Raw genomic sequence first — 13,732 nt, forward strand, 5'->3', positions numbered from 1 at the left:
CCCTTAGCTCCCTCCCAGCAACATGGGCCTTCTCGCTCTTCTGTGAAGAGACCAAGCATGATCCCACCTTTTGCATTTGATGTTCCCTCAAATGTCAGAAAGCAGGTATCAACATGGTTTCCCTGCCCCACCACCACCGCCCAGGGTTCTGCTCAAATTTCTTCTTATCAGAAAGTCCTTGACCACCCTATATAAATTATCACCTCATCCCTGCATTCTGAATTTTCCTGATTAATTTCTCTTTGTAATACTTATTGCCACCCACATATGCATGTAATATACATACGTATATGTACATACAAACATGTAGCGTGTCTATATTTATTCCACGAAGGCAGAGATGTGGTCTGTTTTGTTCACTCTAAAACAGAACTCCCAGAATAGTGCCTGGCACACAGGTATTTAATAAATATTTGTTAAATTAATATTGTTGAAACAGAGAATGAGGGGAGCAAAGAGTGGCTTCAGGGTTTGGAGCCTGAATGATGGTGCCACTTCCTGAAGTAATATTGAAGATTTTTCAAAATGAGGATTGGGACCCCCTGCTCCAAACTTACAGCTGGAGTCCCTGAACTGCTTCATCTATTGCAGGTTCAGCAATGTCCTGACTTCCTCTCGGACCCACTGAAAACTGTGACAAATCTAGAATCCTGGGGGTCTGGGCTATTCTCTTACCAGAGGGAAAGAGGGAGAAAATAGTGATAAATTAAACTGACTCAATTCCTGAGACTCAAAATGACATCAGTTTGATCCAAGCCCCACAACTGATGCTTCAGATGTTATTGACTCTGTGTGTGGTTTCCTGGCAAACAATTGGCTGCCTACTTTAAGAGACAATATCGCTAAGTGCTTTTTTTTTCATGCAAAAGAAAGAAATAAAAAAGAGCTACCTATTTTCCTCATTCCTGCAGGTGCCCAACCCGATTGACTTGTTGGAGTGCATTTTCTGCATTCTTAATAGATAGCTAGCAGGAAATACCTTTTATAGCCCCACTAGAGTGGCAGAGAGCAGCAAGGGGTGGATACAAAATCCCCAGCCCCTGCTTCCGCAAGCACTGAGTTGCTCTAAAGAGGGCCAGGCATCAAAACGCACCTCTGACCAGCCATAGTTTGGCATCTGCATCTTGCTCTGGCTCAGCTGATAGTCAGGAATTAAGGTAGGAGAGGCTGGGGACTCTTTTAGTTGTTTTTTGTTTGTTTGTTTGTTTGTTGTTGTTTGTTTTTTGTTTTTTGTTTTTTGTGGAGGAGGGATGGAAATTCAAATGGAAAGGAATGGGACACGGGGGTAGGAGGGTAGGGAGCTGTGAGCATCATAAGCTTTTCTCAACGAGATACAATCTAGCCCTTTTGGGGCTTTTATTCCAAGTGATTCTTGTGACAAAGTCTCTGACTCCCTACCCCACCCCTGGTGCTGGGTACCGGTTTGCAGAAGGGTGGTAAGTGTGTCCGTGCATGCAGACTGTGGTAGAGTTGAGGCCAAACAGCTGGTATGGGATTCCATGTTAAAATATTTGTGCAGAGGATTGGGCAATATTTTGAGGTCTAGTTGAATACTTGGTGTCTGTATATTTTGTGTATTGGGGAAATTGTAAGCTAGGTGTACTTTTGTAACTTTGCTGTTCTCACTGCACAGCTGGCAAAGCTTGGCCTTGGGGTTTTGTTTGCAAGAGTATTTTACTACAAGCCAGGTACTTATACAGAAAATCTTCTCTAGGAAAGTCCCCATCCTTTCTCCTGTTTCACTGATATCCCCTCAGTTCCCACTTTGCAGCATCCATTTCTAAGCAAGACCCATCCTGACCAATTCACTCATTAATAGAGACCCCTCACAGAAGTCTCATTGGAAGATGAAACTGCTCAAGTTTTTCTCCAAAGATGCACTTCTTAAAAAGATTAAGTCATATAGCAGTTCTCTGAATTTCAACATCTCTCGAATACAGATCCTGTCCATTGCAATCCAAGTGCAGCCCAGAGAACTGTTTGTGAGCTGGATAGAGAAAAGTCACTCATGGAATTTCTTTGAAAGCATGTCAGTGTTTTGGGGAGGAACAGAGGGACAGAGGGTGTACTTGTGGTTTATTCAGGATCCCCAGTTCTAGGGTCTGAGCCCTTCAAGATGATAAGGCTGAGATGTTGACTTTCTCTATCTCTACCCTTTCCTGCCTGTGGCCAGGTGGCCTGTGGTCTCTTCCCAAGGAGAGTACGTGCTTTAGGATCCTGAGGTCCCATGGGTCAAGCCAGCAGTTTCTCTTGTGGTTTCAGGGATACTTGGCAAAGATAGAAAGCAAGTTCTGTCAAGCCTTAGCCTGGAGCAGTGGCCACAGGCAGTTCGGAGATTAAGAGTCCTATAAAGGTGCTAAGCGGCTCTTGAAGGGAGAGGCTTCAAAGAGAAGCCCGGAGGGAGGGAGTACGTGAATGTTCTGCCCGCATTCTGTAAAAGAAACCAGATGGCTGGATTAAGGTCCTAGCTCAGGGTCCTCTAGAAATTAAAGGCCAAGCCCTCACATTTAGTAGATGGGGAGACTGAGGCCCACAAAGGGAAAAGGACTATTAGTTCCACCAGGTAGACAGTAAGGGACAATGGAAAAAGGACAGACATTGAAGCTAGAGTGACCTGGGTTTAAATCCCAACTCTGCCACTACCTAGCTGTGTGGCTGGGGCAGTTTATTCACATTCTCTAAGCCCCTATTTGCTCATCTATAAAATGGGAATAATGATAGCGACTATGAGGGTTGTAAAGGTTGGAGAAAATATGTATGTTTCTGTCACAAAGTAGGTATTCTGTAAACTGTAGCTTTAGAAAAAGTACTGCCTCCACATTTATTATTACTTTATAATTTACAACACCTTTGCTTTACTTTATTTTTTGAAATATATTTGACATTATATTATGTGACTTTACATGTTACATGTACAACATGTTAATTTGATAAATTTATATATTATATATGATTACCATGGTAGCCACAATTAACACCACTCATGTTTTATAATTATCCTTTTTAGTAGTTGGAATAATTAAGCTCTAGTCTCTAGCAGTTTTGATGATGATAATGTAGCATTGTTGTCTATATTCACTGTACTGTACACTAGATCTTAAGGGCTTATATACAACTTGTTGTAGATTTGTACCCTTAAACAACACCTGTTCCTGTTCTCTGGTCACCACCATCTTATTTTCTGTTTTTACAAGTTTGGCTTTTTCAAATTCCACATCTAAGTGATAACATGCAGTACATGTCTTTCTCTGACTTATCTCATAATGTGCTCAAGGATAATACCTTTGCTTTATTTCTACAACTCTGGGTATGTGAATATATCATGTGCTTTGTCACTGAGGAATAATTTAGCTACAGCAAAATTCACAAATCTTAAGTGCTCAATCTGATGATTTTTGACAAATGTATACATCCATGTATAATCTTCACCCTCGACAAGATGTAGGACATTCCCAGCACCCCTGAGAGTTTCCTCCTGCCTTTTCCTAATCTCTACCTTACAAGCAACCACTTTTCTGATCTCTATAACCAGAGATTGTGCCTATTTCATGTAAGTGGAATCATATAAGGTGTTCCTTTGTGTCCGTCTTTATTTCACTCAACATGTTTTTGTGATTATTCCATGATGTTGTGTGGATTGGTAGTTTGCTCCTTTTATTATTGAATAACATTCCATTGTGTGAAAATGCCACAGATAGTTTATTTGTTCTCTTGTTGACAGAGATTGGGTTGTTTTCACTTTGGGGCTATTTAAATAAAATCACTATGAACATTAACATACAAGTCTTTGTGTGGACATATATCTGCACTTCTTTTGGTTATATGTACCTAGAAGTGGGATTGCTGGGTCATGTAGTATGGGTATGTTTAACTTTATATAAAAAACTACCAAACATTTTTTCAAAGCAGTTGTCCACATGTTTTTTGAAATAATGATACAATGGATTCATTTTTCAAGTAGTTCCTGATTATACTTAGTGTGTCTGTCAACCAGGGGGAATAGATTGATGTACTCAATCAAAGGCTTCTGTAGACAATATAGTCCTGTTATGACTGGGGCTAAAGTGATTCTGAAAGGAGAATTCTTTATAAAGTGTTCCCCACTGACTGCCAGATTCCTTCCTAATGTCCCCATCATAATCTGTTGACACTTCTAGCAAAACCATAAAAGAATAATCTGCAGAATTCATATACTACAATCTCTTCATTTTACCCAAGAGGAATCTGAAGCCCAGAGAGGCCATGTGATTTCCCAAAAGTCAACCCCAGATCCTCTGACTCCTCTAATTGATATGATTTCCTTGCATTGTGCTATCTCTGCATGAAATGGCATTCAGCCATTGTTTAATGAATACCTGTACTGTGCTAGGTGTTAGGGTTAAAGAAATGAATAAGAAAAAGTACCATCCTAAAAGATCTCATAAACAGGACTATTCAACTATCCTCATTTCAGCATATTCACAAGAATGAATATATTAAAGGTGTCTTTAGCCTGAGCACAAGAGTGGCCAATGGTAAAGAAGCAATCCAATGAGCTACTTCCCCAGTTAAAGAAAGGCCACAGCATGTCTTGATTGCCTGTTGTGTGCCATTTACTGGCCTGAGTGCAAAAGGACAGCCTCTGCCCTCAAGAAGTTCAAGGTAGAATACAATGATAGAGGCCAAGCTTAAGACAATTCAGTAAACAGTTCTTGAACATCTGCTCTATTTCAGGCCCTGATCTAGGTGCAGAGGATATGGTGGTGAGCAGAGCTGACAATCTTTCACATTTGCAAGAAGTGTGTGTGTGTGTGTGTGTGTGTGTGTGTGTTTTGAGATCTGCATTTGGTTCAGAATATAGCTTTATGGAGGCCTTATGACTGGAGTGGTTTGTAATTGCTAGTTTCTAAGATTGGGATGGGGTAGGTGGGTGAAGGCCACCATCATACATAGATTTTGGTATCAGGAGGAGTGGGAGAATTTGATGTGTTTTATTCTCTTGCATGGAAGTAGTCAAGATGGAAAGCAATGCTTACTATGACTATTGAAATTGTCAATACACACTGGATTGCTTAGTCAGGGAACCTCATCCCTTTTTCCAGGGGGATCATGTAGTTCTGGGAGGAGGGAGGCACTTCCCCAGAAAGCAAGTAACCTCATGATTTGGCCTCATTATTATTATTTTCTTTCATTTCCTAATGCTCTTCTAGTCATGTTGCCAGAAAATTCTTCTAATTTGTAAGAAAGGGCCCCTTCAGTTGTTTCCTAAACACTGATCAGATCAGGCTCCTCAGCTGGTCCTCAGATCAGCACAGCGTGGTTGTTGAACTTGTACTTCGTAGGAGCAGTATCCCCCAAGGATACTGCTCATCCAAACTATAGCCAAGCCACTTGGAAAATAGTGCCAGTAATATTTCACATTTGATCTGCAGCTATCACCTGTATCACAATGGAAGAAATGAGTATGCGTGCCACCCAGCTGCAGAAGCCTATCAAGACTGAGTGGAATTCTCGGTGTGTCATTTTCACCTATTTTCAAGGGGACATCGGCAGCGTAGTGGATGAACACTTCTCCAGAGCTCTGAGCAATATCAAGAGCCCCCAGGAATTGAGCCCCTTCAGCCAGAGTGGAGATGTGATCCTGAAGAATGGTGAGCATGTTGTGGGGGAAGAGGCTGGAACTTCCAATCGAGGCTATCACTGAAAGATAGTTCTCTGATTCTCTTAATGCACATACACATGTATATATTTGCTGAAGGCAAGCCATATTGTCAGAAAGATGCTGCCACCCCCTTCTTAGAAGTTTAATGTGATAATGGACACTGTTTAATCAAATTAGTTCACCTATTTCACTGTTTCCTCAATTGTGTCAAGTGCTGGCTGGATTAACTACTCGGTACACAATAAGAGCACCATAACTGTTTGCTATTTTTACCTTTACCAGTATTATTATTATTACCATTATATTATTATTATTATTATTATTATTATTATTATCATTATTTCTACTTCTGCTGGCCCCACAGGGGCAGGATGACCAAAATATTCACAATATAAAAAAAGCATGTCCCATATAGGTACACCCAGACTCCTCTCTACTAATAGTGGATGATCTGATGGTCAGGGAAGGGGCCAGAGAGAGGTAGATGGAACCTTACCACATCCCTCTTTGCACCCTTAACAGTATCAGGGGTGTCTATTGCATTAACTATTTAGTAATTATTTTTAAATATACATTCTTATATCTCAAAACAATTATTTCAAGAGCTATGTAAAAAATGTGCTCATCAAAATATCTAGGTTTGGAGAAAGCCATAAATAAGCTGGCAAGCCCTGCAGTATGGCTTTTATGGACCCTGGACACTTTGCTTCATAGGCTCATTCCTCCGTAAAGATATGAAAAAGGACATTTTTTCCTAAAATGGCATAAAAGCAAATATAATCTAGGATGCATTCATTTCATATATTCATTATAATTATTATATTTATTTTTTCTTACAATTTTAAAGGCAGTTAAAATATTTTCATGGGCCCTAGACACTGTACCTGCTGTGCCTAATGGAGAAGTCACCCTGCCAGATGGATGTGATTTGATAGGGCTCTTTATCACCTTTTTGAAATGTGCAAATAGACCAGGGTCTGATTGATTTTTTTAAAATATGTTTTTATAGATTTTTGGAGAGAGAGGAAGGGAGAGGGAGAGAGAGAGAAACATCTGGCCCTGATCTGTCACCTTTTGGTGCATGGGATGATGCTCAACCAACTGAGCTACACCAGCCAGGGCAGGCCTGATTGATTTAAGAGCTCTTCATTGCAGTTGCTGAGCGCACATTGAATGCCTTGCTCCCACTGGAAGATGTACATGCCTCCAAATTGGACACTTTGTGCAAAGAGGCCATGCAGGGCCTCTGCCCCCATAAGAAGAGCTCCTGTGTTTTTAGATGCCATCACTCTGGTTTTGTTCTTTGGGTTTGGACAAGGAGTTGGTATACATCTGATGTGCTTACTCACCTTTGCAGAATTTACTTTTCTCTAAGAAATTTCTTTTCCAGTCAAGAGATGTGATTTTCTTAGAGACTCTTGTGAGTTAAGTAAACATGTGGAAGGGGATGTAGTAGCAGCATATATTAAAGGAAATGCTGTAGGTCTTGTTAAAATGGGAACGAGGAGGTAGATGAAGAGGTGAGGAGGTGATGTTCAAGAGTGTTCTGAAGCCCTACCTGGTTTGGCTCAATGGATAAAGCGTCGGCCTGCGGACTGAAGGGTCCCAGGTTCGATTCCGGTCAAGGGCATGTACCTTGGTTGCGGGTACATCCCCAGTAGGGGGTGTGCAGGGGGCAGCTGATCAATGTTTCTCATCAATGTTTCTAACTCTCTATTCCTCTCCTTTCCTCTCTGTAAAAAATCAATAAAATATATATTTTTTAAAAAGAGTGTGCTGAGTACTACAGAGCAGGAGAGGGAATGATTGATCTTGAGTCATTTGGGGAATTGATAGGTGGAAACTGGGATTCAAAGGATCTATCTGGCCCCAAAGAAGGGGCAAAACCCCAGGCTCTTTATGCACAGACAAGATATTGCTAATTTTGGTTCTTTGATTTAGATCTAAATACATTGACTTGAATTCATTACAGTCATTCCTTTGTAAGTACCATCCATCCATAGTCCCTCACTTCCTTTATCCTGCTTGCCTGGTAAAACCCAACTTGAGATAAAACCAACTCTTAGCCTATTGACCCATTTCTGTGCTTCATTTTGTAGCAAGACTCAAAAGCAGTGTCCATGTACACTCTGTCCTCTTCCTCTCCTCTCCTCTTCTCTAGAATCCACTCCTCAAGTTTCATCCTCATCACTCCTTGAAATTACTTTTATCAACATGAGCCAGTGACCTCCACTTTCCAAATCCAATAGTCCTCTGTCCTCATCTTACTTGACCTATCAACAACATTTGCTGCAGTTGATTGCTCCCTCCTTTTGGAAATACCTCCTTCACTTGGATTCTATAACATCATACTCTTCATTTTCCTCTTACTACTCCCTGGTTACTACTTCTCAATCTCCTTTGCTGGATGTTCTTTTCTCTTCAACTTCTAAGTGTTTGAGGCTCCAGGACTCAGGTCTCAGACAAATTCTCTATCTACATCCATTCCTTATGGATCTCTTTCTTCTCTTGGTCTTAAATACCATCCATATGCTGATCAATTTCAAATGTATATCTCCAGTCAAAGCTGGATTTCAGACCCACCTATCCGGCTGCCTACTTGATACTTTCACTTTATGCATCTAATAGGAATATGAAAAAAAGTCCCAAGCTGAACTCTTAATCTTCTAAATCTGCTCCATTCACAGTCCCTCCATCTCAGTAAATGGCAGCTGCATCTTTCTAATTAATTGGAGTCATGTTTAACTCCTCTCTTACCTCACATCCCATATCCAATTATTCAAAAAATTCTGTAAGTTCTAACTTCAAAATATCTCCAAGGTCTTACCAGTTCTCCCCATCTCCACTGCTATCGCCTGGGTCCAAGAAGCCATCATTCCTCCTGTTGCACCCCTGATTCCAGCCCCAGGCCTGGCAACATTGCTTGAGGGCTGCTGAGAAGGTGATGGTGCACACCTGAGTGCCTGGGGGCCTTTTATAGCCTGTCTAAAAGGGTCGCAAAATCCTCCCTCCCTTGCTCCATGATCTAGTGAGGATGAGAAATAAATGTTGGGTTTCTTTTTTAGTGTGAATAGCTATATGAGATAGAGTCATCCTAGTTTTTATGACCCTTATGAACACTGACAACTTGGTGTCTTCCTTTTCAGCCAGGGAGAGGAAACTGCCAACATATATTAAACTCCTATTGGATGCCAGGTACCAGGCTACAATTTCTGCATCCACTTCAGTGGTTCATAAAGGTCGAAGATGGACAAACTGAACCTATGTTATTAGAAGATAGGAGATGGGTTGCTTTTGGGGATGGGGGCTAGTGACTGGATGTGGGCACGAGGAGGGCTTCTGGGATGGCGGTCACGTTCTATTTCTTGATCTGGGTGATTATATCCTTAAAATAAATTGTTGTAAGTGCAATGATTGGGTCAAAGGGTACACACAAATTTTAGGGTTTTGACATGTACTGACAAAGTGCTCCCCAGAAATGTTATGCCCATCTGCCACCCATCCAGCCCTAGTAGTGTGGGGAAATGCCCATCTCACAGTACTCTTTGCAATGTTGGAGAGGCATAGCCAGTAAGAGCATGAGGTTTGGAATCAGACAGATTTATTACTTGCTAACTGTGTGAATTAGGCAAATTATTTTAACCTCTCTGAGTCTCTATTTTCTCATCTGGGTTACTACATAAGACCATGTATGCAGAATGTTAAGCAAAGTGTCTGCTCCATGGTAAGTGCTCAATAAAGAAAAGCTTTTCTAGATTTATAGTTGTTCCTGCCCATTTCTGACATATTCTTCCCTGGGAATGGACACATACTGAGCACAGGCTTCTGAAATCTCTTTTAGAGCCAGTATCTATTCGATCCTCCACATCATCCCCGAAGTGCTGCTGCTGTGGGCTTTTTTGCTTAGTCCTTTCCTCTCTTCCCTTTTTGGCACTGAGGGTAGGAGGACACTCAGGTCTCATACATTACCATTTTGCTTTTTCCTAGGTTGATTATATGAGTGTTGCAAACTAGGAAAGAAACCTATGAATATGAGCCCAAACTGGGTTTATAAACCAAAATAATGATTAACAATAATAGCAATAGCTATCACTATTGAGGGCCTATTATGTACCAGGAACTTTGCCACATCCTTTAAATGGATTGTTTCATTTAATTTCACAACAGTCCCAGAGGCTCAGAGGTGGGTGGGGACATGCTCAGTGTCACACAGCTTGGAAGGAGCAGAGCTGGGATTAGACTCCAAGCCTGCCTGACATCTGACATCGAAGTCTGTGCTCTTCACCACTTTGCATGCTGCTCTCATCAGTGTATAAAGATTTAATGGAGAAGTATGTGTGTGTGCATATGTTTGAGAATGGGTACATGTATGTGTAAGCGTATGCATACGTTCATTAGAATAATATTTAGTCAGGGCCTACTAAGTGCCAGGCACTGTGCAAGTTCCTGAGAATATGGTGGTGAACAAAAGAAAAATTATCACAGTCCTCTCAAAGTTTACTGGCTAGCGGAGAAAGCTAAGAGTGAGTGAATGAATAAATGAAGAAATTACAGGTTAGGATTACTGCTATGAAGGAAATAAGCAGAACATAGTCACAGTCAATAGCAGGATAACAAACTCTAGATTGGAGGGTCAGGGAGATCCTTTCTGAGAGAGTGCATTCAGTGCCTAGATCATATGTACAGGATCAGTAAGGCCAGTTCAGATGGAAACTACCCAGTTGTTGGAGGCTACACATTGTTTTTAATTTGTTCTTAGGGCATGTGGTACCCTCATTGAATACAAAGAATGGACAATGATTATACTTAGTTAGCTTAATCACTCTATTTGTGCTATACAGTGCCCTGAATTGCTACTCTCCTGCAGATAATCAGTTTTCAAAAGTAGCATCCATCCCTGGGAACAAATCTTATTATATGTTTCCTTGCTCGTGATTTCATTGAAAGAGGCCAATCATTGTAAATGATGTGAAATGTTGGGCAGAATGTCTGTGCCCCGTAGGTTAGGGCTTTTTTGCTCTTATCATCTCTATGACATCGAAAAGCTAGGGTGGTGGGTGGGAGCACTCCAGTATCACCGGGTAGACCTCTCAGATGTTTTTATCTTGTACAGAATCCAGGCAAACTGAACATTCAGAAGAGCTGAGAGAGGCACATGTGGAGGGAAAAGAGACCAGACAGCCTCTCCAGCCTTCCAATCTTCCTCTGTCTCTACACCCATGCCCACTTCATTATCTTGGATAGTTGAGAGGTTCCAAGCTTTAAGTATCTGCTAAAAGTCTCTCCTTCTTTCCCTTTTGCTTGAATGGGTGTTGAGAACAGAGAAAACATCCATCATGAAACATCCATGTCATGAACTATCCTGGACTTCTTGAGGACTCAAATTCTGCTGCTATTTATAGGTACAATTAGAATTTGTGTTTCTGAGACCAACGGAGTCTCCATCCTCATTAGTTAGTCCGCAAGAAGAAACTAAGTTACTGTTTGACCTTGAATGCTTTGCTTATGTAGGAAGAGGTCCAAACAACCATTTCCCTACCCCATCACTTATCACTCCAGCTTAGATCCCTACTTGGCTAATCTGCTTTGCTAACTTGGTCCAGTCTCCTAACATCCCCATGCCCCAAATTCCTCTTGAAAATGGGGTTTCAACCCCTAGATTTGTGTAAGTGATGGACACAGGCAAGTGTTACTCCCCTTATAAAGTTCAGTGGAGTCTTCATAGTCTGTGTACTTAAAGGGTCAGCTATAAAATAAAGCCAAACAATAGCAGCAACCACACACAAATCACCTTTAATCAAGCAATCCTTCAAAAGTTTCCCTGAGGGGCTAGTTGGACAAGGATGCAAAAATGTATATACAAAGGTGTTCATCACAATGTTGTTAATAAACAAAATCGCAAATAACTGAGTTTCTCACAAATACAATGTTTGCTAGTCAAGTTACTACCTAATGATAGAATACTGTGCAGCCATTTAAAAAGCTGGTGTCGTCTCCATTCATGTCTATGGGGGATATTTGTGGTATTTTAATGATGTGAAAGCAACCTTAATAACAATATGTGATGTGAAAACAATGCAACCCTGGCCAGGTAGCTCAGTTAGTTAGAATGCCATCTCAATATGCCAAGGTTGTGGTTTGATCCCCAGTCAGGGCACATATATGAATCAACCAGTGAATGCATGAATGGGTGGGACAACAAATTGATGTTTCCCTCTTTCCTCCCTTCCTCTCTCTTTCTCTTTCTAAAATCTCTCTCCTCTCTCTAAAATCAATAAATAAAAATAAAAATAATACAATGCATACATGAATAAAAACAAACCTTAGTAAGAAATATACCTAAAGGTGGACAATGGTGGTCTCTGGATATTATGATGAGTTTTTTTAATCTTTTCTACACTTCTTCACATTAAAAAATATATTATGTATTAACCAGAAAAATTAAGTTACATCCATTTTGAAAACAATAAATACACACCTAACATATCTTCTAAATCTTTCCTTCCCAGATAGTGACATGCCTCCAAATCAGTGGCGTTTCTCTTCTCAGTGGACAAAGCCACAACCAGAAGTATCTTTTGCAAATGGCACCGTCAACTGCATCACGAATGGGTTTGGTCCCATGGCTATGGATCAGTACCCAGTGCCCCTGACTGGGGGTCCCTCTGTTCAGCCTGGTGAGCTGTGGCATTTCTCCTCCCTAAACAGCCCAGGATCTCCAGAGCCAGAATATCCTCATGCCTTCTCTGCTGGGCACCTGGTTCCAGAGGCCCAGCCTAATGGGAAATATGAGTCCTTCCTAAATTTCATCCAGCAAGAGAGATGTGTAGCCTATCCTCAGCAATCTGCCATGTGGGAGAATTGCAACTCTGCCCAGGCAGCCAGAAACACGGGAATACCCTTCAACCTGCCTTCCAGCTCAGCCCACTGTAAGTAAATGCTTGCCTCTGGTTGGTTGGGGTTGAGAATGAGTGGGCATGAGGTGGGTTGTCAAGACTAATTGCTGCTACTCTGGACATGGAGGTTCTGAGGGACAGAATGTTCTGCTTAAATGTTCCATATATCTTCACTAGGCTTCAATGACATTCACAGTTTAATGAATAAGGGTTACGTAGAGAGCCAGTCAAATGAACTTGACCTGGAATATTCATCCAGTCTGTTGACTTGGACTTATCCTAGAAAAACGATGGGTTGCTACCTAAAATTGTAGAGTCTGCATTCACATCACTGTGAGCCACCAAATAATCCATTTGTAAAACAGAACTCGGCGCTATACCTATAAGCTAAAACTCTATTCTTCAAACAGGTTGGCAACTTGCAATGATGTCAGGCTCAGTCAAAAACAAGGGCAATATATACCAGCCATCTGCTCCACACACTAAAATTCAAAGCAACTGTAGAGGCATCCTATTGCTTCCTGGAGACCATCACAGTGCCTGTGCACTTGGCTCTTCCTGCTTGGTTTTCCTTGGAGTCTTGTTCCCTGATCATCACCCATCCCACTGAACTAAAACACTTCTTCACTTACCTACTCATTCAAAAAAATATTTAATTAGTGCCTACTAGATGAAAAAGACCCATAAAAAAGATTCCTTTCTTTGTAAAAATGTGGGGAAGAATTGGCCCCGGGGTACATTTTCACCAAAAGAGCAACCCACTCTGCTATAAGATTTGCCTTTCACATGAAATACTGAAGATATACACTGAGTGGCCAGATTATTATGACCACCTGATGTTTGTAGGCAAATTAGCTATAATTTCACACTGAAGTTGCTAGAGGGCCAGACCATTATAAATAGGGAAGCAGGTTGTTTACCACGACAGTAGAAGTGATTTTTTCCAGAAGATATGGATAAACAACATGATTTAACAAACTTTGAACGTGGTATATATTTGAACGTGAGTGGCCAGATTATTATGACCACCCCATCAGTACTTCGTTGGACCACCTTTTACCTTCAATAATGTGGCGATTCTTCCTGGCATTGACTCCACGAGATGTTGAAAGGTGATGCGAGGAATCTGACACCATGACTGATGAATAGCACTGTCCAGTTCCGTGAGATTTGATGGTTGTGGAACCAGCTGCCT

At 41.2% G+C, this 13,732-nt stretch overlaps 1 protein-coding gene across 1 annotated transcript in view; it reads left to right on the plus strand.

Annotated features, from left to right (window-relative positions):
• Positions 1-1,023: 1,023 nt before the first annotated feature.
• VGLL1 (vestigial-like family member 1) overlaps positions 1,024-13,732 on the plus strand; it is a 23,076-nt gene continuing 10,367 nt past the window's right edge. The window contains exons 1-3 of the mRNA XM_014538934.1: positions 1,024-1,157; positions 5,412-5,630; positions 12,151-12,570. Of these exons, the coding sequence (XP_014394420.1) occupies positions 5,429-5,630; positions 12,151-12,570 (622 nt within the window). The 5' untranslated portion in view covers positions 1,024-1,157; positions 5,412-5,428. The remainder of the gene's footprint in view (positions 1,158-5,411; positions 5,631-12,150; positions 12,571-13,732) is intronic.

The sequence above is a fragment of the Myotis brandtii genome, unplaced genomic scaffold, assembly GCF_000412655.1.
Source record: "Myotis brandtii unplaced genomic scaffold, ASM41265v1 scaffold206, whole genome shotgun sequence".
Lineage (NCBI taxonomy): Eukaryota > Metazoa > Chordata > Mammalia > Chiroptera > Vespertilionidae > Myotis > Myotis brandtii.